This window comes from Vespa mandarinia, chromosome 4 (genome assembly GCF_050613455.1).
Source record: "Vespa mandarinia isolate Hongniang chromosome 4, ASM5061345v1, whole genome shotgun sequence".
Lineage (NCBI taxonomy): Eukaryota > Metazoa > Arthropoda > Insecta > Hymenoptera > Vespidae > Vespa > Vespa mandarinia.
The window spans coordinates 7,742,081-7,768,478 of record NC_140813.1 but is presented as its reverse complement, the minus strand read 5'-3'; the positions used below and the strand labels follow the sequence as shown (position 1 = coordinate 7,768,478).

General features: G+C 35.6%; 1 protein-coding gene and 1 long non-coding RNA gene across 8 annotated transcripts; one reads left to right on the top strand and one right to left on the bottom strand.

Moving 5' to 3' along the window:
* Positions 1-26,398, bottom strand: LOC118443104 (protein couch potato). Of its 6 annotated transcripts, none has more exons than XM_035869589.2 (9): positions 26,120-26,398; positions 9,456-9,533; positions 9,028-9,081; positions 7,645-7,707; positions 5,535-5,676; positions 4,254-4,387; positions 3,466-3,674; positions 2,583-2,787; positions 1-1,095 (listed from the first exon to the last, which is right to left on the bottom strand). In XM_035869589.2, the coding sequence occupies exons 1-9, from the start codon at positions 26,180-26,182 to the stop codon at positions 1,063-1,065; spliced, it is 981 nt and encodes a 326-aa protein (XP_035725482.1). In that variant the 5' UTR covers positions 26,183-26,398; the 3' UTR covers positions 1-1,062. The 6 variants fall into 6 exon arrangements, with proteins under 6 accessions (XP_035725482.1, XP_035725485.1, XP_035725483.1 ...); XM_035869592.2 differs by lacking the exon at positions 26,120-26,398 and adding an exon at positions 12,444-12,561; XM_035869590.2 differs by lacking the exon at positions 26,120-26,398 and adding an exon at positions 11,815-11,903.
* Positions 7,311-8,838, top strand: LOC146873069 (uncharacterized). 2 transcript variants are annotated; one of them, XR_014982067.1, is made up of 3 exons: positions 7,311-7,453; positions 7,651-7,715; positions 8,696-8,838. It is a non-coding gene; the product is annotated as an uncharacterized LOC146873069 (long non-coding RNA). The 2 variants fall into 2 exon arrangements; XR_014982066.1 differs by having other exon boundaries at positions 7,651-7,732.

The window sequence follows — 26,398 nt, the reverse complement described above, 5'->3', positions numbered from 1 at the left end:
TTCGGTGTGTCATATCTCTGTTATTCTTTTTTTTTCTTTTTCTTTGTAAGTGTCATCTTGTCTTCTTTATATTATTTATAATACGAACCGATCGTCTTTCGACAACAAGGCTATGCACAAGCGTGGTTTTGCTCTTTAATAATTAGCTTTAATTAGCTTCAATTACATACTCCCCGATATGCGAATCCTTCGTCTCTACTTGCTTCTATCTTCGACTGTTACCTTCGTTCATCTCTTTCTAGTTTCGTCTTTTCATTTTCTTCTCTCTCTCTCTTCTTCTTTCTCTCTTTCTCTCTCTCTCTCTCTCTCTTTCTCTTTATCTTTCTTTCTCGCGCACATTCTCTCTTCATCTCACGCAGTCTGAATTTATTCTTTTTCTCACTCTCCTCTTTCACTTCGTCGTCGTCCATCCATCCTGATGTAAAATCCAGTGAAAATAATAATAAAAAAAAAAAAAAAAAAATAGAAAAAAAATAAAAAAAAATAGGGAAAAACGCACGGCTACGAATCGGTAAGATAAATCCTTTAAAAATATTATGTATACCTAGGAATACACGATTATTGGGCCCCCGGTGAGACGCGAACCAACGCCATTGCGCCGAATAAATTACAAAATTTATCTATTGGTGCTGCTCGGATCAAGGTGGAACGACTCTCCTCACCCCGTCCTCGTGATTCGTATTTTCATATCTCTCCATTTTTTTGCTTCTTCTCTGTATTTACGTGTAAATCCCTGTTTTATTTCGCGTGTATTTGTATATGTATGTGTATGTGTATATGTATGTGCGTCTGCTATTTTTATCCTTTACGATATGTTAATACGCGCCTATATATATTTTTATTTTCCACATTAAGATGGAAATTTTTTACGCCAGATGTATATCCCATTATCGTTATTCTTTTTGTTCTTGTTGTGCTGTGTTTCCTGTTGTTTGTCATCGTGTTGTTGTACCATAGCGAAATCTTCCAATTCATTATGAACGCCTGCGCTTTTTTCCCCTTCTCCATAAGAATATGCCGTTTTTCTCTTGCTTTTCTTCTTATATGCCGTTAATGTCGATCTTAAGGTTGCCCGTTTTCTTCTCTCTTTGATCCCTGAGAAAATAAAGAGAAATAATTAGAATCTTTTAGGGACAACTGTAACGATCGTCTATAAATAAACTTTTTTCCTTCTCATATTAAAAATGTCAAAGTAACTTTTTAATTAAATATTTTTAAATCGCCCTTCGTATAACGCCCTTTGTTTAACATACAAAGGATATCTACTCTGTGAATATTAAATTGAAATTGATTTTATCACTATGTTCAAGAAAAACTAGATGAACGAAGACACAAAAAAATAAATGAAAACTGTAAAAGAAATTAATTTTCAAAGTTAACAGAACGCGTCGCTACGTTATTATTCCCTATGCATGGAAAATATCTCTTGTCTGCTCGCTGTTAAATACAACAGATAAATAATAATAAACTTGCTGTAAAGAATGAGCTACTTTAAAGATTCCACGGAATGTTACTTCAAATGCACTGTATTAATTTTTTTTTATAGGAAATAAATGGAAATTCTTTTACATTTTCTAATCTTTTTTATTAAAAAGAAAATTTTAATTGAAATATTATCTGACAATGTTTTTATCTCAGATATGAATCATATTAACTAGAAAGAATGGATTAAAACTAAAAGAAAATTATTTTTAACAGAATAATCGAGATCTAGGTAAATCCGAAACTCAACATTTACAGGATATTTTAGAAGCGATTATTCAACCGACTTAACGTATCTCTGTAAACGCAAGCATCGTATCATTTAAAAACGAGATCGTGCAAAGACAGAGAAACAAAATTCGTCCCACCGAAGCACTATTCAGCGTAACACATATGTGTATATATAGAGAGAGAGAAACAGAAAAAAAATAAATATGAACTTATTAAGATCAGCGATTTTTTTTTCGCGAAAAGCAAAGTCGAGAACGCAAAAATTGAAGATAGGGAACTTGAATAAGACTGACGCTAATGAGATCGAGAGATGCAGGGTGTGAAACGAAAGTAAAAAACAGAAAAAAAGAAAAAGAAAAGAATAATTAATGAACTCCACTGTGGCCAATTATATCGAATAACGATTCAAAAACGACGAAAACGCAATGTTGTGCTCGTGATCCCTTCTGTAAAAACGATGTACGATATAGATCTTGATCGTTGTGTGACTATACAGATACAGATGTCCTTTTACATTCGTTATTACAATGACGTAAATAGAATCGGTGCAGGAGCAGGTAATCAAGCGTAAAGAACATCGGGCGTGCGTTTATGCGGTTTAAAATTGACGGAGAGGATTGGAAAGGTTCCGAGTGGCTTAGCATCGTATATGTATGTATATAACAGCGAGCAAAACTGCGCGTTCGTCGAATATTTCATGAGAGTAAGAGAATGAAAGAATGAATATGAGAGAGAGAGAGAGAGAGAGAGAGAGAGAGAGAACGAGAGAGGAAGAGAGAGAGAGAGAGAGAGAGAGAGAAAGAAAGAAAGAGAGAGAGAAATAGACAAAGAATTAGCCGGTTGTGTATCATAGACAAAATGAAACCTACTTCGATCCAGAGATTTGTAAAGCCCACCTCGGCCATTTTTGATTTTGCATATTCGATTCTTATCGCTCCTCGGTCGGAGGAGAGGAGAAGGGACCCCTGGAGAGTGGACATCGCCTGTGCCGCGTAGCGTACGTCTTGATATTCGACGAAGGCCACCGGTGACCCTCCCTTCGTGTGCATACGAAGCCGGGAGAAACCAGGGAAACTGTGCATAAATAAGATAAAACGTGCTTTTGTTAGTTGTACAGAGGTTCTTTGCTGCTAAAAGGGTTTTGGAAGGTTGACGGTCTTAAGGGTAGTTAATTGCTGGTGATAATTGTGCAAAATTTTATTATTGTTTTCAGTCGGTACAAAGCCGGTGCACGCGTGTGATGCGTAGAAAAGAGAGAGAAACAGAAATAGAAAGAAAAGAGAAAGAGAGAGAGAAAGAGAAAGAGAGAGAGAGAGAGAGAGAAAGAGGATAAATGGTTGGGTGCATGGAAACCTATACCAGAATTTTCGAATCCTGTGAATGGATGGTTACCATTGTGAAACGATTGTTGGTGCGATAAAAGATAAGATTCTTTCATTCTTCGAGTTCCTTGTCTTCGATTTGCGATCATGTCAAAATGATGAACGGTATCAGATATTTTATCGCGGACTGTCAACTTTGAAAATTAAACATCGATATCGTCGATATTGTTTATTCGGTGTCAATCGAACATACTCTAAACGAAAAGAGAATCCGATTTTTAATTACCGTTCGAAGCAAAACGAGGGGCAGTTGCAAAACTGTTATACTTATCGATTTGAACGATTGTTTGATGATAAGTGTAAAAATGCTTAAAGCATTTAATCCATCTCCAATCTGTTAAACGTCGTAGATATATCAAAACTTTCTGACCTGCTGAAGATGTCCTTGAGCTCATGTTCGGACACAAATTGACCGAGATTAGCGACAAACAGGGTGGAGCACGGAGCGTTGCTAACTGCGATATTCGGCTGTGATGACGGCGATCCAACGGGTGACGCTAATGCCGGTGATGGTAAGAAATGTGGCAGCGATGCGTGTATTGATGTTAAAGTCGTTGGATGTGGTAAAGACATAGGAGCCTGAAATTAAGAAACGTTTGAATATATTTTTACTTTTGGGATCAAAGAAATCGAAAAAGAAAATTCTGATAAATTTGAAGTCAAATTTATTAGTATTTAGCCAACTTTGGATATATTTTTAATAGCCAAAATGGATATATTTCTAATTTATTTCCTAATCCAGTCACCTAACCGTACATTCCTTCCCACGTTCCATAAAAATCGTCTCTAGACCGCGAACTATCTTTATTCGATTCGTTCGATCTACCCATACGTATTAGATAGATATAACATGTACACGTCAAAACATCTACACGAGTATAAAAGCACGTCCATCGAGCAAATAAATAATTCAGACGATCGAAGCAAAAAGATCCGAGGTAGGAAGCCGAGCTATGTCGTACTCGTCGTAGTCTTCGTTGAGTCACGTCGATGAAATTGATTTCGATGTAACTTTACGTATCTTTTATCTCTATTTTATTTGGACACCGCATGATTCAGTAATCGAGTATAACGATCATGTGTATCACTAACGTGCATCGGGGCGCTCGTCGGCGGCTCCAGAGCTTTGTCTGCTGATAGTCAAAGATAGGAACGTACGGGGACCTGAGGGTGTAACGCTGGATGCACCAGCGTTGCATGTTGTAGAGCGCCTGGTAATTCTCCAGCTGTTGAATACGCCAATGGATGATGCCATAGTTCAGGACCACCAGGGAAAAATGGGCTTCCTATGTCTGGAATAGAATTCATTATTAGAGAAGATTGTTGCTTTTCATGAACATAATACATTATAATTTATATTTAATAACAATTCGATGTACCCAAACAAATTGATAATGTTATAAAGTATAATTAATACGAAATAAATCTTAAAATGATCAGGAAAAACGTTGCAGATCATTCATATTCTTTAATAGATAATCCAATGTATTCAAGAAATTTATATATATAATAAACGATACTAAACAAACCTTAAAATGATCATATGAAAATATATTATTCAATAACAATTTTATGTATGTATTTCGAATTGATACAGAGCGATTATTTTCATTTTTTAATTTGATTTTCAGTCGTAATTTTGCAAAATTTCTTGGAAAAAGTGCTATATTTATCTACGTTACATATATGCAAAAAAGACGTCAAGATTTCCACGAATGCCGGATCGAAGCGACGCGCTTTCACATCTGTGACACGTCCATACCCTGGACAATAAATTTTCAACGAGGACGATTAAATCAATCGTGACGGTGAGTAATTTCACTGAAATTGTTGATGGCTTAGAGTTGCCATGTTTCGAAGTACCGATCGATAAAACAACGCTTCGCGGTAGAACCGCGCATGGTACGATAGAACGATACCTGCAAAACCCGCTTGATAAACGCTCGAGTTCGTTCTTTGCTTTCTTCCCTTCTTTCTTTATTCACTGATCTTAATAGCGTGGTTAAGAATTCTCTTGGATCATTTTTATAGAGAATTAATTTTAATACTTTCTTATTCTTTTTTTATGATTGCCTTACTTCCTAATCATGAGCTCGTAAAATGAATCAGTGATAATAGATGGTCATATTATTATTATATTATTACTATTATTATTGATAGGTATATACTCGTATGAGGGACGTAAAACAGATGAAAAGGAAAATAAAACAATAGGATTGAATATATATATATTTATATATATATTTATATATATATATATATATTTATATATATATTTATATTTATATATATATATTTATATATATATATATTTATATATATATTTATATTTATATATTTATATATATATATATATAAAGTTTATACAATCGGTGCAGTGGGTGAGTAGAATAGGTGAGTCGTGTGTCAGCGAGTGAATGAGTGGCGGTGCATACTTACGTCCAGTTAGAGGGTGCATCAGAGCAGGGTGCGAGGTGGCTGCTGCAGCGGCTGGTTGCTTGGGTTTGCTAACCTTTGTGTTACTTTTTGCAAATTCCAAACGTATGGTTTGTGGCATATCAGGATCGAATCTAACCCCCTGCTGGAAATAGATTCCCTAAATTAGTAAACCGGGAGCACACGTACAGAGCTGGGTCGTGATATGTGTGGAGGTAAAAAAAGACAGAGAAAGATAGAGGTAGAGAAAGAGAGAGAGAGAGAGAGAGAGAGAAAAGGGGTCAGGCTTTTTCGAACATTTCAGCAACGTCTCCTTTCCATCGTCGCCATCGCATTATATTTTCATGTCCAACCCTATTCGACCGACAAAAGCGTTAAAATAGAAATATCATGAAAATTCGTTGATATTTTTATTATTCTCGTTTTTTATTTTACGGTGAATAGATATTTTACGTTTGGCGACGATGAATCGGAAAATAATGCATCTACAGGTAGTGCCAATCACGAGGGGTAATAGGTTCGAAAGAATTCAGCATAGGAGCACGCATGTGCGTACGTGTTTTAACAAAGTGGATCGTTCCTCAGTCAGTTCTACGATACAGAGCGAGATGTGTCCATCCGACAAGAGGATGTTTCTTAAAAACCATTGTCATTGTTATTGTTGTCATTGTCTTTGTCATTATTGTTGCATACTTGCAATATAGCGTGAGCTCAGTTGCAGTGTGGTGTAATAAAAAAAATATATACATATATGCGTATATCTATATATGTATATATAATGTATACAATCAGAGATCATACGACTCCTTCCTCCCCTTCACCTTATTTACCACACATCGCAACGTCATTTTATAAAATATCAAATCGACGTACATACATATATCAAAAAACTCTATCGCTAGCGCAGGCGATATTCGAAGGCTTTCAAAACGTGACACGGTCCGTTCGTTAACGGGTCAAAGTTAATATTAGGAATGCTGACGTCAATCCGATCTCGCAAATAACATTAATGCCTCGGATGCATTTTTCGGGATAGATAGGGAAGGGAATGATACCGCGAAAATAAAAACGAATTCTTTTATCGAATTCAATTTCGAACGATGTTCATTAATATTATACGATAAATCCATTTGCTTCGACGTAACGAAAATTACATCGAAGCAAACTTTATTCGACTTTATGTCGAATTGAACTTTGTTCCGATTTTCTCTTTCCGATTATATACCCTTCAAACGATTATCATGACGTTTAAGCGTCGTTCAATGTTCTAACCTACTTCGGAGAAACTGATGCTCGCAATTACTGCAAAGGGGGTACTTACAGGAACAACGGGCGCGATTCAAACGCAAATCAGTGGTCTTTAAAAAAGGAATATATTTATGAAACAGTGGAAAACGCTTACAAGTACCTACCTATCAACCGCTACTTCCCGTCTATACAATTAGTTTGTAAAATACGAAAGTAGTTTAATAACTACAACGCTACAACTAACATTAACGGACCACTGTAATCTCTGCTTTCATTTAAAAAGTTACATAAAAATACATTAAATTTTATTTCATAGATAAAAACTGAAGAAATCCGTTGAGTTTTTCCGCTAATTCTACCAAAGAATTATCGCGATTACGTGAACTATGAATATTTATGCAATGAAAACGATTCTAAAAAAAAAAAAAGTAGAACGCGTTACGGTTATCATGAAAAAAAGAAAAAATAAAATTTATCGATTTTCGTACGTGGTGTTATAAAAAAGAACGATATTGCAGCTTTTCCCAGATGAAAGAAGCTAATGCTTGGATAATGAGAAGGAGAGTGGACCGGATGAGAGGAGGACATAACGAATAAGAACTAAATAACGTTAATCCATGCCAAATGGACGGCATAGTCAAACAATATACTCGCGCGCGTGTGTATGTGTTTGTGTAAGTATAGTTGGGGTATATATTATAGTTGGATATAAAGAAGTTCTAACATTCCATGGCACGTCTTGTCTAAACGTATGTTTGTATATATGTACAAAAGATAGATAGCCAATTTTCTCAAAAGTATTTTTTCCGACTCCTCGAATCCCGTCTATTAATCGAAAGCATTTTCAATACAACCGGATTCTTACCTGTAGATCTTGCTTGGCCGCCTCTGCACCAGCCCTCGTATGGAAAGTCACGAAGCCCACCGGCTGAAATTGTAAGGCGATTTGATCAGTAAGCCCTTATTTATAACAAAATCATAAATCACGCTAAATTTATAAATTTATTATCGATAACGTATAAAGTAAAAAGTAAAAATGTGTCATCAGATCGGCTCTAAACGATCTTGTTAATCAATAAAAATTTTCTTTTGCATATGCATAACCATGATGAAATCATTGCATTATTCATGATACGTTTGACGAAAAAGGTCGTTTTAATATTTCACGATTTTTCAATGTGGCTAAAGATAAATATAAATGATCAAGTGTATGTCATATGGATATTGTTCACTGTTACTTTACCAAGGCACTTTTTTAAGTGAACGAAAAACAGTACAAAAGTTTCGTAACAACCGTATATTCTACTCGAAATGACGGATGCAACTCAAGAAATTCCTTCTGAGACATAGCAATCTCGAAATACAAAGCTTTTCACAAGTATGTTCTTTAAGTAAAATATGCTATTCCAAGTCTGGCAAATAATAAATTATGATGAACGCAAGAAGATGGACGTTCCTGAACTCTCTATGATCCGTTGTCCTATTTTTCACATTATATCTCTTAATATTCTTGGAAATCGTACGAACTATCGTATTTTATATCAACGTCTTCATTATGCGTATTATATAATATGCGTTCAGTATACGTATATTGTACGTTCCGGATCGATGAACTTTAGGAATTCTAATACCAACTATAAGGATGAGTTGCACACATGAATGTTAGTTTACATTGACTTCGTGATAAGCTATCGTTCGAGAGGTTGTTCGTTCTTGAAGTTAGTTAAAAGATTATCAATTATGTTAATAATTGATAATCTTTTAACTAACTTCGAAGCTAACGTTCGAAGCATCATCGTAAGAACCGATACTAAAAGATATATAACTATATCGCAACTAACATAACTGTTCTTCTGCAAAGCCGCGATCTAATCCATTACAACCTTCATATGTCTACCAACCGATAAATGTTTCAGGAGTTTCGAACGAAAATGGAACTCGGATCGATGCCTCGTAAGATGGCCCTCGCTACGTCCGTAACTTTCTTATTTCGGTATCCCTACTGTTTTATTTCCAACTACGTTACCATAGGGAAATACAAGTTTCCTTCACTCAGTACCAGAGTATATGAGAAAGAAATAAAATTTTTCTCAATTCCTTTAAAAAACTTATTGTACGAATCGAATAATGATTATCTATCTTTTTAATTTCTACGTTAAACAATTTCTTTTGTTACATAAATTTTTGAACATATTTGTTAAAAATAAACTAAATTTTTATTTCTTTATATCAAAAATATTTCACTTACCGACGCCGTCTTCCCATTTTTACTCGTAACCTTCAGCAACGATCCCTCGTAACCCTGGAATAAAATAAAAAGTATTCACTCGTCTTCTCTTCGTTGACCCGAACGAATCGGGGAAATAAGAATGAATAACTATAATCGATTCTATTACAACTTTTCTATTACTCATCCATGCAACGTATGGAATGTATAGAAGCTTTTATTATCGACCTTTTATAACTTCTATAAATTCTATTTCTGACGTAAAATCGTAAGTCTAAATGAAAAATAAAAGACGATTAAGTTCTTTCTCGCACTGACCCCACTATTATGATGAATAATAAAAGGGGAGAGGGTGCAAGAAAGAAGACAAAGGGAAGGAAGAGAAAAAAAAAGAAAAAAAAAGAAAAAGAAGAAAAAGAAAAAGAAATTGTGGTAATTCATGTGCTGACCTCGTATGCTCTGAACAGCAGGTACAGTTCTCGAGGCTTGGCGTCCATCGGTAAGCCGCTCACGAACAGCGTGCGCACCTGAAAAAAAAAGATGAAAAGCACGATAAAGAAGATTAAAGAGATACCCTTTAACGGAAGATTTTAGACCTAAGAAAAGAAGAGATGGATAGTCTATATCAAAAGATCGTAAAATCGAATTCGAGATATTTATGCAATTTATATATACATCCTAGTAAATAAAGAAATAAAAAGAAAACTGAAATATAAAAATATATCCAAACATCAACCTTATATTTTTCCCTCCCACTTTCCAATATTGCGATATGAGTCATTAGATAAAGTAGCTTAGTTACTGGAATACGTCGAAGCTTTAACGACACATAACGAGCGTTATACATTACGTAGAGATGATTATCACGGTCTCGCGACCCTATTTCACATACAACCAACCAAAAGAAATCGTTCAAAGTTCACCTATTTTCCTCGGCACGACACGCGACGAACTTTCCGTCCTCGTCGTCGTCATTGTTTCCAAGACAGAAAGGAAAAAAAAATGAAAAGAAAAACAAAAGAAAAGAAAAATGAAGAAGAGGAAGAAGAGAAAGAGAAAAGGGGGGGAAGGCTCTTAGGTGAAAGTTTAAATTTCGCGGATTCTAGTGGGCTCAATAATGAATCTCAAACGGGACGTATAAGATGACGGGGATTGAAAAGTTTGAGTTTAACCAAAACCCGCTGAAGAGGGTATAAAGCGGACAAGAAGAAGAAGAAGAAGAAGAAGGTTAGGTGGAGCAAAAGTATCAACCGAGTGAAAGCGTACAGTAGGAAGAGGTAGGGATGTGGGATGGTAATAAAGAGAAAGGGAAGGAAAACGAAGTATGAGTAGTAGGTGAAGAGGGATCGGGCGGGGGGTGGCAGGTATACTGGCGCCGTCGTGTCTGTGCAACGCCCGGAACGAAAGAAGCAGGCACCGCATGCGAATCACTTATTCATACGCTGTGAAATGATTTCAGCCTTCTGCGTAGAGAGAGACTAACATATGTATACGCGAGCCAATGTTCAGAATTTCTTATGTCTTTTCTTTGTGTGTGTTGAATGGATGTAATATACATCATATATATATATATATATATATATATATATATATATATATACATATATATATATATACATATATATATATATACATATATATATATATATATATATACATATATATATATATACATATATATATATATACATATATACATATATATTAATATGTCGTGCTGTATCTCTTTTTACCTTCATTTTTTTCTCGCATATACGTGTAATACGCACTGTATTTTTAAAAAATACTTTTGTAATTGCCATCAATATATCTAGTTTTAATTGCACGAGTCTCGCGAGAATGATTCAACGAGACTGCACCGATTCCTTTGAATCTTTCGAATGACACAATTATTGATAACTTTCATCGACATCTTTTCTTCGGCCATATGCCTGAGAGTCTGAACGATTTTGGATGGCGAATCGTGATTTCCTTCGGGTTTAGAAAAGAGGAAACGAGAAGGTGATATCAAAGCAGGCAGGGTGCCATGGAGTCGTGAGTCAACTGTCCGAGAGATATTGACATCGAAGAAAGGGCGGAAGTTGAGAGCAGTAATAGAAAGAGGGTCAGAAAGAGAGAGAGAAAGAGAGAGAGAGAGAGAGAGAGAGAGAGAGAGAGAGAGAGATCAGAAGAACGTGAGAGGGTGCCTTGGTTCGCTTGTTTGCAGATAACGAGTCGCGTACGTGTGAATGTGGTCGACTTTCAAGTGAAAAGTGGGGCTGCTACTGACTGTTTCAAAAATTTCTTTATTTCAATTGACTCTAAAGATAATACATTCCAAAACAGTAATTAAGAAGACAATAATACGAGTGAACGATCGTTGAAAATTTCAATCGTCGAAAACTCTTTTATAAATAGAAGGATAATACGATCAATATCCATTTTATCGATCGTACATATTCACCCAGCTTTGAACGCTCCCTCTTTTTGTTCTCTCTTTCCTTTCCTCTCTTACGAAGGATGATTCATAAGGTCTGGTGAGACCTTAGATATAACGGGATTACGGGATTCTCTAGTGGGATAATAGGAGTTCAAATTATGTCCAAAGAGTAAAGCAAGGCATGCCGGTCGATATGACGAGGTATTTTAGATTCTTATTAAAAGTTTTACTGGACGTTTTTTAAAAATCGTTATGGCTGAAGGATACGCTTTCTCAAATGGAGTATATACGTTATATACAGTATTGTGATGAAACAAGTATGTTAAAGAATGCTTTAAGAAAAAAAAAATATGATCTTTATAAGTATACAATATAAAAAGTAGACATACATTCCATCCTTTTCTTTGTTGTTTCCTTTACGTTACAAAATGTAAAACAAAGTTGAATAAACGTAGAACAAAAGCGGGCTTATCTACGTCGTTCAAATATTTTACCATATGCGAGCTATGCGCTCTACGATAGAAACGCTCGCGCATGCGTACACTCCGCGATGCGAATATAACCGGCATAGAATACTCCTCTCTCTCTCTCTCTCTCTCTCTCTCTCTCTCTCTCTCTCTCTCTCTCTCTCTCTCTCTCTCTCTCTCTCTCTCTCTCTCTCTCTCTCTCTCTCTCTCTCTCTCTCTCTCTCTCTCTCTCTCTCTCTCTCTCTCTCTCTCTCTCTCTCTCTCTCTCTCTCATCGATCCTTGCATATACACGCGCCTTTAATCATTAACTACAGATTCTTTAGCATCCAATGGACTATTAAATGAAATTCAAGCAACTTTTCCTCCATCGTTCAACGTTACTTCGCCTTCTTTATCTTTAATATTTTAAAGGTGACATTTTTATTACTCACAGAATATAAAACGTTACGTTTCCCATCGTACTCGTAAAATATTTAAACAACTTGTGACTATAAATCGATTAAAAAAAAAAAAAAAGAAATAATATTCGCATAAAAAGAAATTACCTTACCAAATCGACAAAATATGATGATCGCAGTCTTAATCTATGATAGGTACTACAGTGAAAACAATGAAACAATTAATATCGTTAGATTAATAGCTTCGCATTATTACCACTTGACAATAACTTTATTTTATGTAATTAAATAGAATGATATGTATAAAAATAAAAACGTAATATAAAAGATGTCCTTGCAATCTGTCTTTATCCACCGTGCATTCTGAATTACCGACATACCCTACTGTATGAAGCAATAACATGGCGCACTCTACATTATAAGTGCGGACATTTATTGAACTACAATTACGGATTTTGTCTGTATACTATAACTTAGCAAGGTTGCCAAGTCGAGTGCGTTCTTGCCAAATTTAAGCGTGCGTGTAAAATTCTATGCTCGCGAACACGAATCATTGATGTGTGGAGTAACACATTGCACTAACTCATGCAAATAGTCAACATATGTGTATATGTTATGTGTACGCGCGCGCAAGTAAACGACGTGTGTATATATATATAACGTATGTTCATATTTTTATATACGTGTATCCATCAAACCGTGCATCATAATTGTTCCCTGAAGTAGAAGAGCTATAAAAAAAGAAAAAAAAAAGAAAAAAAAAAGGAAAAAAAAAAGAAAGAAAAAATGGCTGAGAGCGCAATTTTATGGATATTTGCAAGCAAATTCCAACGAATAACAAAGTAAATAATATTATTTAATCATAAATAAAAGAGTGAATATATTATTGAACAATTATATTTTTCTAAGGTTCAATTAAACATCTAAAATGAATAAATAAATCTAGAGTTGATTAATAATTTAATAATCGGTTAATTAATAATAATTTAATAATCGGTTTGTTTCGTTAAAAGTTTTATATTTAATATTTTAATCCGAAAATCTATTCTCTATATTATCGGTGCATGAATCGAATACAAATTAGGTGCGCGCAAATGGTAAGGAACGAAAGCGAACGAACGTCCTTTTAATGCGCGCTTGAAATGCAGAGAATTCTAAGCGCGTCAAGTCTCGTACATCTGTCTTGTACTAAAGACGATCTCTTTTCATTTCAAAGAGCGTTCGTTAAAGCGCCCGTAACTTGTTATAACCGTTATTTATTTGCGTGATGTTTTATTTTTACATAGAAATGGAAAGGAACATGACGAACAAACGGTCGGCCATTTTTTTTTCTTCTTTCCTTTCCCTTTCGGAAAGTAACTTCGATAGACCGTGAGGTAAATAGTAATCGATATCGAACGAGGGAAGGTATGCTGCTGCCCCTTTAGAGAAAAAATGTGCGAACGCACCAAAAAAGGGAAAAACCGGTTAAAATACCTGGCAGATGTGACGAGGTGGGAGAAAGAAAGAAAAAGAGAAAGAGAAAATAAATAAATGCATACCATTTCTCTACTCGCCACTCTCCTGTTACAACTTTGTGTTTTAAAAGTAAGCAATCATGATTCAATGTACGCGTGGAAAAAAAATTTTTTACGACTTTCAGCGTGATGCCACGTATGGCTAAAGGAAGAGACAATCAATAAAGCAAATAAAGCAGCATCAAACTCGTTTCAGGTTGCTGACCTGCGTGGTGTTTGATGGGTCACATAAGAGTACCTTTCACGATGCTCTTTTAAATATATCGTCATTAGAACTCGAAGAACCTGTTTATCGTTTCAAAATGAAAAATAGAGATTAAGATATTCGTTCTTTTTGTTAGAATTTAATTTTCTGATGTTTTTTACTAGTACGTATAAATAAATATACATATATATATAGGTATATATATATTATATATACATTTATGTGTGTATGTATGACAGATCGCTATGCAATTGTTCAAAAAAGAAAATAAAATACGCACATTGGTATTGGCACAATGAAATAGATCGAAAATGCACTGTCGTAACATATGTCCGGAAACACTTTATTACATAGATAGGAACTCTAGTGTGTCATATAAATGACCGAGGTCGATGCAAGAACGTTGATACAATTTCATACGAATGTTTTAAAACTCTCTCGAAGAACAAAGGTTTTAATTTTTATTTAAGTTCTCGTTTACTTTGTTCATTCCCTTTTATTCGCGAAAATCTTTCATTGAAATATAAAAAAATAGAAAAAGATATTTACGATATATATATGTAAAATATATAATATATATAATATATTCGTGCGTACGTGTGATCGACGCGTTAATTCAATAATTTAATTTAAATAGAACATTAATTATAGGTATTACCGAAATTGAAAGGATTTATTCATTGTATAATAAATATTTATTCCACTCATAAAATAACTCATAGATATCGAACAAACACTAAATAAATACTTGTAAAAAGCTCCAACGCCAATCGAAATACTGATTTCAATGGCGTATTGTCATAATACATATAAGACTGATATACACAGACACATAAGTTAATGGATATCAGTTCTACCAGTTAGTAGCATAACATGAATGCTGGTAATCAAGCATTTCCGAATAGCTATTAATTTGGAATATTCGACTACTCTCGTACCAATGTATCGATTTAACCTTTCTCAGAAATCACCTGTGCAATTTGTATATCAACTGAAATACCATGCACTTGAATGCAATTACAACGAGAACGAGAGGATGTGAGGATATATTATTTGAATTTATCTATAGAGAGCTATTTGCAATAACGATATACGCTTTTCGATAACGAAATTTATTTCCAATACGACCTTTACATAAGAAATAGTGCTAAATCGAATCGAACATAAATACTACTCTTCTGTTTTTCAACGAAAGATCGAATTAATAATGGCTATAACTTTCTTCGTTGAATCAACGGAAATGTTTCGCAAAACAAGAACGGTAAAACTGGACCAGTTCGCATAACCTCGATTCAGTTTCAGGGTAACGAAGAGGAATTTCACAATAACGTATCGTCGTTCAATCTCTGAAAGCTGCGTTTTAGACCTCATTCGTTGTGAATGTCTGTAAATAGGAACAGAGTGAAATATATACCATATGTATGCATATAAACGCGCATAGGAGAGACGAATGAAAGATGGATCTCATTGTACGTCGGTAATGTTAAAAAAGGAAAAAGAAAAAATAGAAATGTTCACAGTACCATTAAACATTTTTGCATTCTATGTAGAGATAGAACTCTGACCGCATCTCTACCTTGGTCAATGACATGTCGGAAGTGAGTATTACGACCCAATAGCTAAAATGTCGGTTTTACGAATCACGGGTCGTATATCAACTCTCGTTTTACAAAATATACCTCGACCAACAAGAGAACTGCGGAAGTGTAACCGCAAGTCGAACGTTTCGCGAGTTTTATAAGACACAATAGCGTATAACAAATAAACACGTATCTAATCACACGATAGTGAATTGATACGTAACATATTCAAAAGAATAGTCAAATAATAATTTTCTATGGAAGGAAATATTCGATGAAGAAACAATATAATCAAAATAAATCAAAATAATCATCGCCGAAATGTTAACTCGAAAATGACAACGGCAAAAACTATAATGTATTTTATTAAAAGACAAGGCAATTAATATATCTAGACACATTGAGTTAATGTAAAAAGAGACAATGAATAAGCAAAAATCGACGAGAAAGTATAGTATAGTCAGCGAATTGTATTAAATTTTTAAGATGGTATTTAAATCAGTTATTACTTACTTTCCTCCTGTCTTGTTTTTTGCAAAAAAAAGTGACGAATATTCGATAAAGACACTTTCTACATTCCCGGGACAATGAACGCGAATGATCTCGTGGCGGAATTAGAGTGACGAGAGAGACGTAAATGTCGAATAAAAGAGATAGATAGAGAGAGAGAGAGAGAGAGAGAGAGAGAGAGAGAGAGAGAGAGAGAGAGAATGAATAAAAACAAAAAATAGTAGAAAGAACAGAGAGCATCGAAGTCGAACGACATGCACCAGAAAAACAGTGGTGAAAGAGCGGTTGCAACGAGGAACGAAAGAGATTACGGAGAAAGGAAGGAAGGGTATGAAGGGGAAGGGGACAAAAAAAGGAGGATTCGGGGGCGACCTCTTTTTCTCGCAAAAGCTGATTCGTCCAGCGAGCGTGAATCTACGAAGATACATAGTCCGTGCATAGACAGTAGTAAGAGAGTCTTTATGCTCCAAGGTTAGACCATCATTCCGCGGTGGGAATACTTTATGTTGATCGTATCCGGTTCATGATGATACGCGCAGCTTCCGTCGACGTGATATCGATCTGGTGGATCAAGGGACGAGCCCTCTCCATTCTCTCAGTAGCCTACAAAGCGAACCTTTGAATGCTAGGTTACAGAGCGATTACGTCCGTTATCTCTCTCTTTCTCTCTTACTCTTTAGTTCGTATTGTATAGCAAAAGCCACAAAATCGATGCATTTCTACCATTCAAAGTTATCGAGAGTACATATACATGATCCATTTGAAATCTATGAGAACCTTGCATTAGCCCAATAAAATCTTTCTAATAGAAACGATAGAAAATGTTATGGGTTATTCTTTTATTTATATTCAACGCGTATTTTCTCATATTCGAAAATTAATAAATATTTATGAGAAAAATGATAAAAATGCAAATCAATTGGACTAACTCAAACAATACGATGATTATTTTGATTACGCTAATGGCGGAACCGAATCTTGTTCGCAGTAAATGATTTCCATCTTTTTGATACGCACACTTTCCAATAACTTTGTTTATCGTGTTTGATTATTGTGATAAGGCGCATTATTCATGATCGATTTATTAATTAAACATACTAAAAGCATTCCTATAGTTCTTTTTTTTGTTCTTTTGTTTAAAAATATATTACCATTATTATTTTACTATATTGTTATACGTCATTACTTTTGCACGAAGAGAACATTCCGTTTTACGCGTGAACTTTAAACATAGTTTACTGCTTTGTACATTTACACGAGTTACAACAAGCAAGTTGTTCGCTTAAAAGCAAGCAGGGAAATAAGCAGACGTAATACCTATAGTAAACGCAAATATTTCTCACGAGTTAGGTCAGTGGGATTCTTCATTGGTACGGTCAACTTATGCGCCAGACGCGACACTGTTAGGGACGCTGTCATTTGTTCCGGTCGGACGAGTGTTTCCTGTGCGAATGACGCTTCGCGGAAAATGATCGCGTTCGAGGCCGCATAGGAGTTATGGAGTTGTTACCAAAGGAACGGTGTCGTTTCAATTTAGTTGCAAAGTTACTCCGACGTTTTCTTTCATTATATTTTCATGATCACACAAGAAACTAACTAAACTTTCTGATTGTAAAATCATATTCGTTGCACTGAAACTAAAAAAAACCTACTTTCACGCTTTAAGGCTCAACGAATGGACTTTCGAAAAGAAAAGGAAAGGAGAGTAATCTTTAAAAAAAAATATATATATATATAAATAAAAACAGTACTTATATATAAGAATTCTAAGCAGGATATTTAAAAATTAAATACGATTGGTCATTCGATTTTATTTCGAATCGTGCGAGCGGCGTAAATATATGTGAGAGAGAGAGAGAGAGAGAGAGAGAAAGGGAGAGAAGTCAGACTTTCGTGGCTTTTACGGTTTGCTACTCCCGTCTTGTTCCTCTTCGCTGGCTAACCGTTATACAACATCCGCTCTACCACAATGCCCGCGCCCGCTGAAGTCCCAGCCCTCATTGTCTATTGTTATACAATCGTTATTCGTTCTCTCGACTTGCTACAAAATTCGATGCGATAGAATACTAGGTGTGCAAGCTAATCTGCTATACACATATGTATAAACAAACTTGTATAACTGGGAATGGGAAATGCGAACAAAGATATTTAAATTCTGGTGTGAATCGAATAATCTAATTTTCTCTCTCTCTTTCTCTATCTATCTATCTATCTATCTATCTATCTATCTATCTATCTATTTATCTCTTTTTCTATCATTATTTTTATTTTTTCCTGTTCTTTTTAATTTCATTTCTAGGACTCTTTTCATCTATAAAGTTCACAAAACGTATAAGCTACGTGTACACTGCGAGCATCGATTTTCATAGCTTCCATTCGACCGTCGGCGTCAATCGTTGTACATATCGTTGCTACGTAACGTGTACAGGCTGGATATGTCGTGGTAGTTGAGGAAAAAGAAACATTAGATCCAGTCGCGGAAGAAAATTTGATTTCGAAAACTTCCGTTAGGCGTAAAAAAGAAAAAAGAGGAACGAATCGATCGAGTTTGCATGAATATTTTCGAACCTTTCGAAAAAATATAACTTTTTTTCTTATGAGGCCAAGTAGATATAAACAGATGTATATACGTTAATTGAAAAGGTGATTAGTAGTGAAGAGTGCCTCCGATAATTCAAACTTCTCTCTTTCTCTCTATTTCCTTTTTTTTTTATTTTTTTTATTTCTTCTGTCGAGTGTCTTTTTGATAGCGGAATACCGAATCTATTGAAACGACTAAAATATGCTCCTACAAATAGTACATGCTACTACCATATTCACGCAATAGTACTTTCCACTTTGAAGTTCCATCTGGTGAAACGTTAAATATTTATACAGCTTTATTCCCTTTAGGATCTCCATGCTATCTTTTCGTACTCGCTCTTGTCTTATATATGTTCATTCGTTCATTCGTTCATTCGTTCATTCGTTCGTTCGTTTGTTCATTCGCAAGAAGCTTCAAGGAATGATTTTCTTTAGGTGGAAAGTCAAGGGAAGTCAATGTATGCAAGTCAAGTGTCATTCGCAAATGGAAAATTCGAAAATGGTAAAAATTAATTCTGCATTCATATCATTTCGAAAAGTCAACCATTTCATACTTTATCCAAATCCCTCGTTGTACACTTTCTAGAATTAATTTTTCTTGACCGTAAGGAGAGGTTCTGAGCCATTAATGCTGAATTACTCAAGGAAAATGAATAGTACGGCGGAAACAACCGACGAAGACGAGCTCCAAACATTCTTCAGCCTTAATGCCACCGGATTTGCATCCCTAATCTTAAGGCGCTTGCTACCCGTTGAAATCCAATGCGATTCTATCTTATTCTCTCTCTCTTTCTCTCTCTTGAAATATTCGCGTCTCACACGAGATCGTATCGATCTACTTGGTACTTAACGACCTTTTTGAATATTCAACAATGTCTGATTTCCGCGCCTAGTTACAAATCTTAACATCTTTTTCCCCAGTAAAATCCTATCAACATTTGAAAGGACAGAATTGAAGATAGATCCAGCAAGTAAAAAATGGTGAAAAATAGAAATTGCAAATTCAATGAACGTATTCGTCAAAGCAAAAGTTTTTTCTACTGTTTCTCCCTCTTCTCTTCTTTTTCTTTCTTTCAATCCATCCGAAGAAGTGTCTTCGCTCTCTGAAGATCCAACGAGGCCTAACCCTCTTGCGAGGCTTGACGAGCGCACGGTTTCTCTCGCAGCAAAGACGGATCGGCGCGCTGCTTGAGCACGCGCTAAGCGTTTCAGTTCGAATCGTGGATGCGATTTCTTCGTCCTCAATTTCTTTTCTCCCTTCTCTTAAGCCGAGATATCCGTACGAGAATTTCGCTCACTCACTCACTCGCTCGCTCGCTAGCTCGTTCGTCGTTCTTACCACTAATTTCGAGCTCGATTTAATCTCTCGTTCCAGGACACCTCGACTTTCCTTTCGTTTCTTTATTATGACAAGGAACAGCACGGTGCAAATTGTAAAAAAAAGAAAAAATTTCAAATAGATGAGATCGATATTCGTCTGACCATGACAAATGATATTACGCTCGAATGATTAAAATGAAACTTGTCGAACAAATCTCTTCCTATCCTTTCGAAATGACGAATTACGATGAATCGACATTTGCTCATCGTTTGCGAGAATAATTTGAAATTCGTCGAACGATAGATGTCTTAGATTTACTAATGAAATAATCTCGAAATGCAAGATTAATTTACGTACTTGTATACGATACCACGGAATATGGTAACGATAAAGAAGAAGAAGAAGAAGAAGGGGTATCGTTTCCATATTTAGATGACCGAGCACGATAGCGCGATCGATCTGCAACATATTTTCTCTCTCTCCCCCCCTCTCTCTCTGTCTTTCTTTCGTTCTATCTCTATCTTGAAAAGAACATACGTTGTTTAATCGGGTAATACGCAGAGGATAACGTGATTATAACATATAAACGCTATATTAAAACAGCGTTATCTTTTTACTCGTTATAATAGATTCGACAAAAAAGAAGAAAAAAAAAAAGAAGAAAAAAAAAAAGAAGAATCTCGTTAAATGCAACAGGGAGAAGGTTTTACAACCTCCAGATTTTTTCGTCTCGAGATAATATATTTTAAATGAAAAAAGAAAAAAGAAAAGATTAAAAATGTGAGAACACTTTTCGCGTCATTGTCGAGTGAAAAAAAAAACGATGTGGCACACGATCGCGTCCGACTGGAGAAGTCAACGACCTATTACGTGGTTTACTTGGCCAAGTGAAAACTCCTGTTACATAGAGCCTATCGCAAATAGAATTGTTTCGGTACGAATAAAATACGAAGAACCAAACATTTCAATTTTCTTTCAAATCTTTAAAGAAAAATACAAAATCGAAATTTTGAAAAAACTAACTCACTATCGATTCATCAGGCTATGTAAAATATTGATTCATTGATCTTGCGATTAATTCGATGGCAAACTTCGCACGATAAATAGAATATAATGTGACGGTTAGCACGTGCTGCCACGAACGAATTTCGCTATATACGCGAATCCAATTAACGAGTTGCCGTACGGAGGGATTAATTATGATCGCATTATATTTGGAAATAGGCTGTCACAATTCAAATACGCATGCGTATAATATGTAGCTAGTTATATATATAATAAATATCTACGTGCAAACGTGGAAATTTCGAATTACGTACGTTTGAATCGATCAATGAAAATATCGACACCTCTCTCGTTCATAAATTCGAACCACGCATGATATTAATTTTAATAAACGTTTTCGCACTCTTCCGTGTATTACAATAAAAATGACCGTAGGCTTGAAATTAAATTTCCTCTCTTCATTAAAACGCGAACCTCCAGAGAGAACCGTTTGAATTTATGCCAGTGTTCTACCTAATTCGATTTCGTTAAGGTTCTTTATGCAACGATGAATTAAAATTATTTACCTTCATACATACGTACAATCATTCAGAAAAGTATATTCAGATATTTTGTGAAATAGAATAATATTTTTTAGACCAAACAAAGCGTTCTGGATTTTTTAGTAAACTTTTTTAGTAAAATGAAAAAATTAGTACGTAAAATGAAATATGTAAAATATTTTTTTTAATATTCTTTCGCTGTATCAGAGATAAAAATACAAAATGAGCTTTTTAAAAATTTATATCAAGTGAACTACAAAATGCATATATTTCTTTTTTATAAAAAAAAAAAAAAGAAATACATGCATTTTATAGATCTATTTGTCTTATTTGCATCTTGTAAATATCTTAAAAATTGATAAATCCTACTAATCAATTTTAACACGTTTAACCGCAAATGACGGCCATAGCCGTCCGATTTTTGGCGATATGTAGACAAATGACGGCTATAGCCGTCTTGCACATAACGACTGACGCTCAATTTCATATGACAGTCATAAACAATTGAACAAAAAATGTGTTTCTGAGCACGATCGTCAAATTAAAAGTGTGCGGCAACGTGTTAACTAAATTTAACTAAAATATCTATAAAATAAGAATTATATTATCATTGTATCATAAAATTTATCCTTTGATCATGAAAAACTTTGCAGGATGTATAAAAGATAATTAAATTAATGAAACATATTTACGTAATTTTTATAAAAACATTTAATAAAAAACTTGAATTTATTATTTTGCATGGCTACTAAAAAACATACATATTTCGTTTTAATTCTAGATTTAATTATTACAATTTAATCACTCCATATCTATTAAAAAATTCAGAATATATTTTGTTTAAATATATTCTGAATTTAGTTATTCAATTTCAAAAAGTGTTCAGATATTTCATAAATGAGTATACATTTACATGAATTTATATAAAAATTTGTCATTATATTCAAGAAATTAATAATCGTTCATCATTTAAGTACTTTCATACGAATTGTGATTCTTTTTTCACGTCTTGTACAACGAATCGAATGTTATCGCAAGAAAAACTTTTATCAAACGCACGTTTTGCATTGATTTTTAATCTGCTAATCAAACCTGACGTTTATATTTTTCCGTCAATCGTTTCCGATTTTATACAAGAGGAAGGAAAAAATCAGAGCAAGAAAAAGAAGGCAGTAACAAAGTAGAGTCGTGTGAAATAGAAAAAAGATAAAAACTTCCACGGTGTTGTCGCTACTAGCACATCGTGCAACGAACATGTTGTTATTTGCAGTACCGTGAGAATTAAATTTTCCTCGCGGCACAAAGTTTCCCGCCAGTAACAACGGCGCGAAAGATCCAACTTCCTACCGACCCGTGTCCATGCCTCATCTTTTCTACGCTATACAGAAAAGTCAAAACTATTATATAAGTACAGTAGATAATTATTTATATAAAGATTATAGTCTTACATACATCGACAATAAACCAAAAATAATGAATAAAAAAACCATCCATATTCATTAATTTTTTCAGCTTTCTACATTTATAAACAATACACAATCCTTTCATAATTCCATTTATAATGAAAGATTAAACTACATATCGAATTATTCGTAAGTACCATATACATATGCATAATAATTGTATTTGTCTTGCTTTTTTTTTATTATCTATCCATCCAACTATCTATTGGAAGTAAATAATGTAAAGGATACAGTATATAAAACTTATTCTGTTTCGATTATTTTAATTAATACAGAGGTTCAAAAAGAAAACAAGAAGAAATCGTCGAGCATCGAAAGAAAATAAAAGTTCTTTCGTGCTGACACCGTAGCTAGTTCGATATTATCGACCAAATAATTTTCATCCTGCTGGTGGAGGAAGATTCCGCATTAGTCTCGACGAAATAAATGCAAAGACAAATGTAATGTAATACCATTCATTTTAGCTAACGAGGGAGGTTTACCATCTTCGTCCAGTTCGTTCGCTCACTCGAAATGGCCACTCCTAAAGCTGTTCTCGCGATCGATCGATCGCGATTCTCAATACGAGAATACAACTACTACGACTATGACTACAACAACGAAATCAATGGAATCCGGATTTTCAAGAAAATCTCGATTTTCTTTATTACATGATCAACTCGACAATTGCGAAAGGCAAAATGAGTGGTAATATAGATAATCTCTTTACCCTCCTATCATAAATATTGATCGATCGACGTGTAAAATTATACTGAACTATTATATCTTCTATTTCTATTCCTTTTACTCTCGCTTCAGTTATTACTATCTTACATTATATTATACTTGTACATATTATATTTGTCTTATAATTTGTAATTATAAGTTATAAATGTATAAAGTGTATAAGTTATAAATATATTTTTAAATGATTCATAATTTCTATATAATATCATATGTATAATATTGTATGTGCTTTGTTTTTACTCATTTATAGTATTTATGCATTTACAAATACGAGAGAATTTATTTTAATTCAATAAATTATATTATTCCTACTCTCCTTATCGATCCTGTTTCCCTTTCCTATTTATGACCAAATTGCATTAGACTTTATCGATTTCACAATTTTACTAGTAAATTTAAAACTCATAAAAACTGCAACTTCTACGAGGAATTTTATGTTAAAAAATATATCGAACGAATTTCAACGATGTGACAAGTCGATGAATAATTTACTAGTGATTATTCGCTAGTTGGCATAGCTTAATTTAAAAAGCGAAAACTTTTGTTCTCCTTTCGAATTAATAGCCTCGAAATTCGAAGGACCAAGGAAAAAACAATTTCGTATCAAAATGTAGACATCACTACTGCTGCTATTACTAGCAAATCGCGTAACTCTTTTTCACGGAAAGTTTTCTAGAGCACTAATTTCTTCCCGTCGTATACGAAGCGCGGCTTCGTCAAAAAAGTTTTACCGCGCAAAAAAATAAAAGAGAAAGAGAGCGGAGAGAGGAAGAGAGAGAGAGAGCTCGCGTCGCTCGAACGAGCGTGCGAAATCGGCGAACGTCTCGTAAAACTAAGAATCATCGTTTTTAAAGTGCCTCTCGATCGAAAGAATACAACGAATCGTTCCCTTTTTCGATCGTTCCGTTACGGAGAGACGAATAAAACGGCGTCACGGTTTCACGCACAACCGAAACGATTATTGTCAAACAACAGAATTATTACTTGACGATAACGAGTTACTTGTAGGAAGCGAATTGCTTCGGTTTATTAGATAAGAAATTTGTTTTCAATTTCGAAGAAAGAAAGAAAAAAAAGAAAAAAGAAATGATACCTCCATAGTTCATAGATTATAGAAAGCCACGCGACAAGAAGAGAATCACACAATGTTCGACGATACGATAAAGTGTACAACTTGGTTCGATATTTTCCTTTGCTTTCTTCGTTTATGTATACGTACATAAAGTGTATAAATGCATATGTGTATGATACATAGATATATAACTACACGTAGGAACGTTATATATCATACGTGTACGTACGTTCTCACGCGCGTCAAAAGAAGCGTAATTCTCGTCCATATGATATGGCACGTAAGTAAGCTACATACGTAGGTGTAGAGTACATACATCCGTATGTAGGACGTTGTATATACGTATGTACGTACAGAGTACATAGTACGTATAGATTATAACGTAGTTCGGCGCCTTTGCGCTCGCCGGCACTCGCCTAGCAGAAAAATCAATAACAAGCGTGGTATGGCGTGGCGCGTCGTGCTCTCTCTCAGGTGCCCGCCCGCTCGGTCGCCTGCTTGGCTGCGCGAGAGGAAGGAAGTTGGTGGCAGGAGAGGTGGCCAGCCAGCCAGCCAGCCAGCCAGAAAGCAGGCAGGCAGACAAGCAAACAGGCAAGCAGGCAGGCAGGCAGGCAGGCAGGCAAGCAGGCAAGCAGGCAGGCAACAGACGATGGTGGCAACCAGGCAACCGATCGAGCGAGCGCGAGCTTGGTGGAAACGAGTCACCTGCGGCACACTGACGTACCTTTGCGATCGAATTCTCTCTATCCTTCCCTCTCTTTCCTTTTCTCGAAGGTACACGCGTGACGGGACGCGCGATACCCTATCTTCATAATAGTATGTGTGTACATCTATATATGTGTGCGCGTGCGCACACCTACACGCGTTACCAACGCGTCTGCGCTGAGTAAAGTAAAGAAAAGAAGGGGAAGGAGGTACGTCGACGACGCGTGCAAGGTGGAACGAAGAAAGAACGATGGGAGAGTTGGAACGAAAAGAGGGGAGGGAGTAAAAAAAAGAGAGAGAAAGAGAGAAAGAAAGAAAGAGAGAGAGAAAGAGAGAGAGAGAGAGAATGTGTGTGTCAGTCCGCGCGTGCTCGAAAGACGAAGAAACGAAACGAGGAGACGGACAAGAGCGCGAGTTGAACGAAGGGTCGCTTGAGCGCTCGCGCACGAGCACACGAAAGGCGCGGAGGAAGCGTTGCTTTGCTTCCGTCGAGTGAGCGTGAGCTAGCATCGCCGCTGTCCAATGAATACAAGAGAATGTGTATGATGTATATAAATATATGCATATGTGGGCATGTGTAGAGTTATACATATACGTACCTCGTCCTCACCGGTGGCCACCGTGTTGACGGAGTCCATGCTCTGAGAGAGCGGCGCGTCCATCGTGCAGGCTAATTTGCCAGACGGTCCGGGTTTACCGGAAGCTGCGGTACGAGCGGGTGGCGGTGAGGAGTCCACCGTATCCCGTCTCGGGCGTTTTAAAGCGGGAGGCGTTATGGTTGAACCGGCGAAGACGACGGGCGCCTCCAGGACGTATCGGTGGAAGTAAACTTTCGAGGAGAAAAAATCGGCCCTTTTGCCACCTCCCCCTCTCCCACC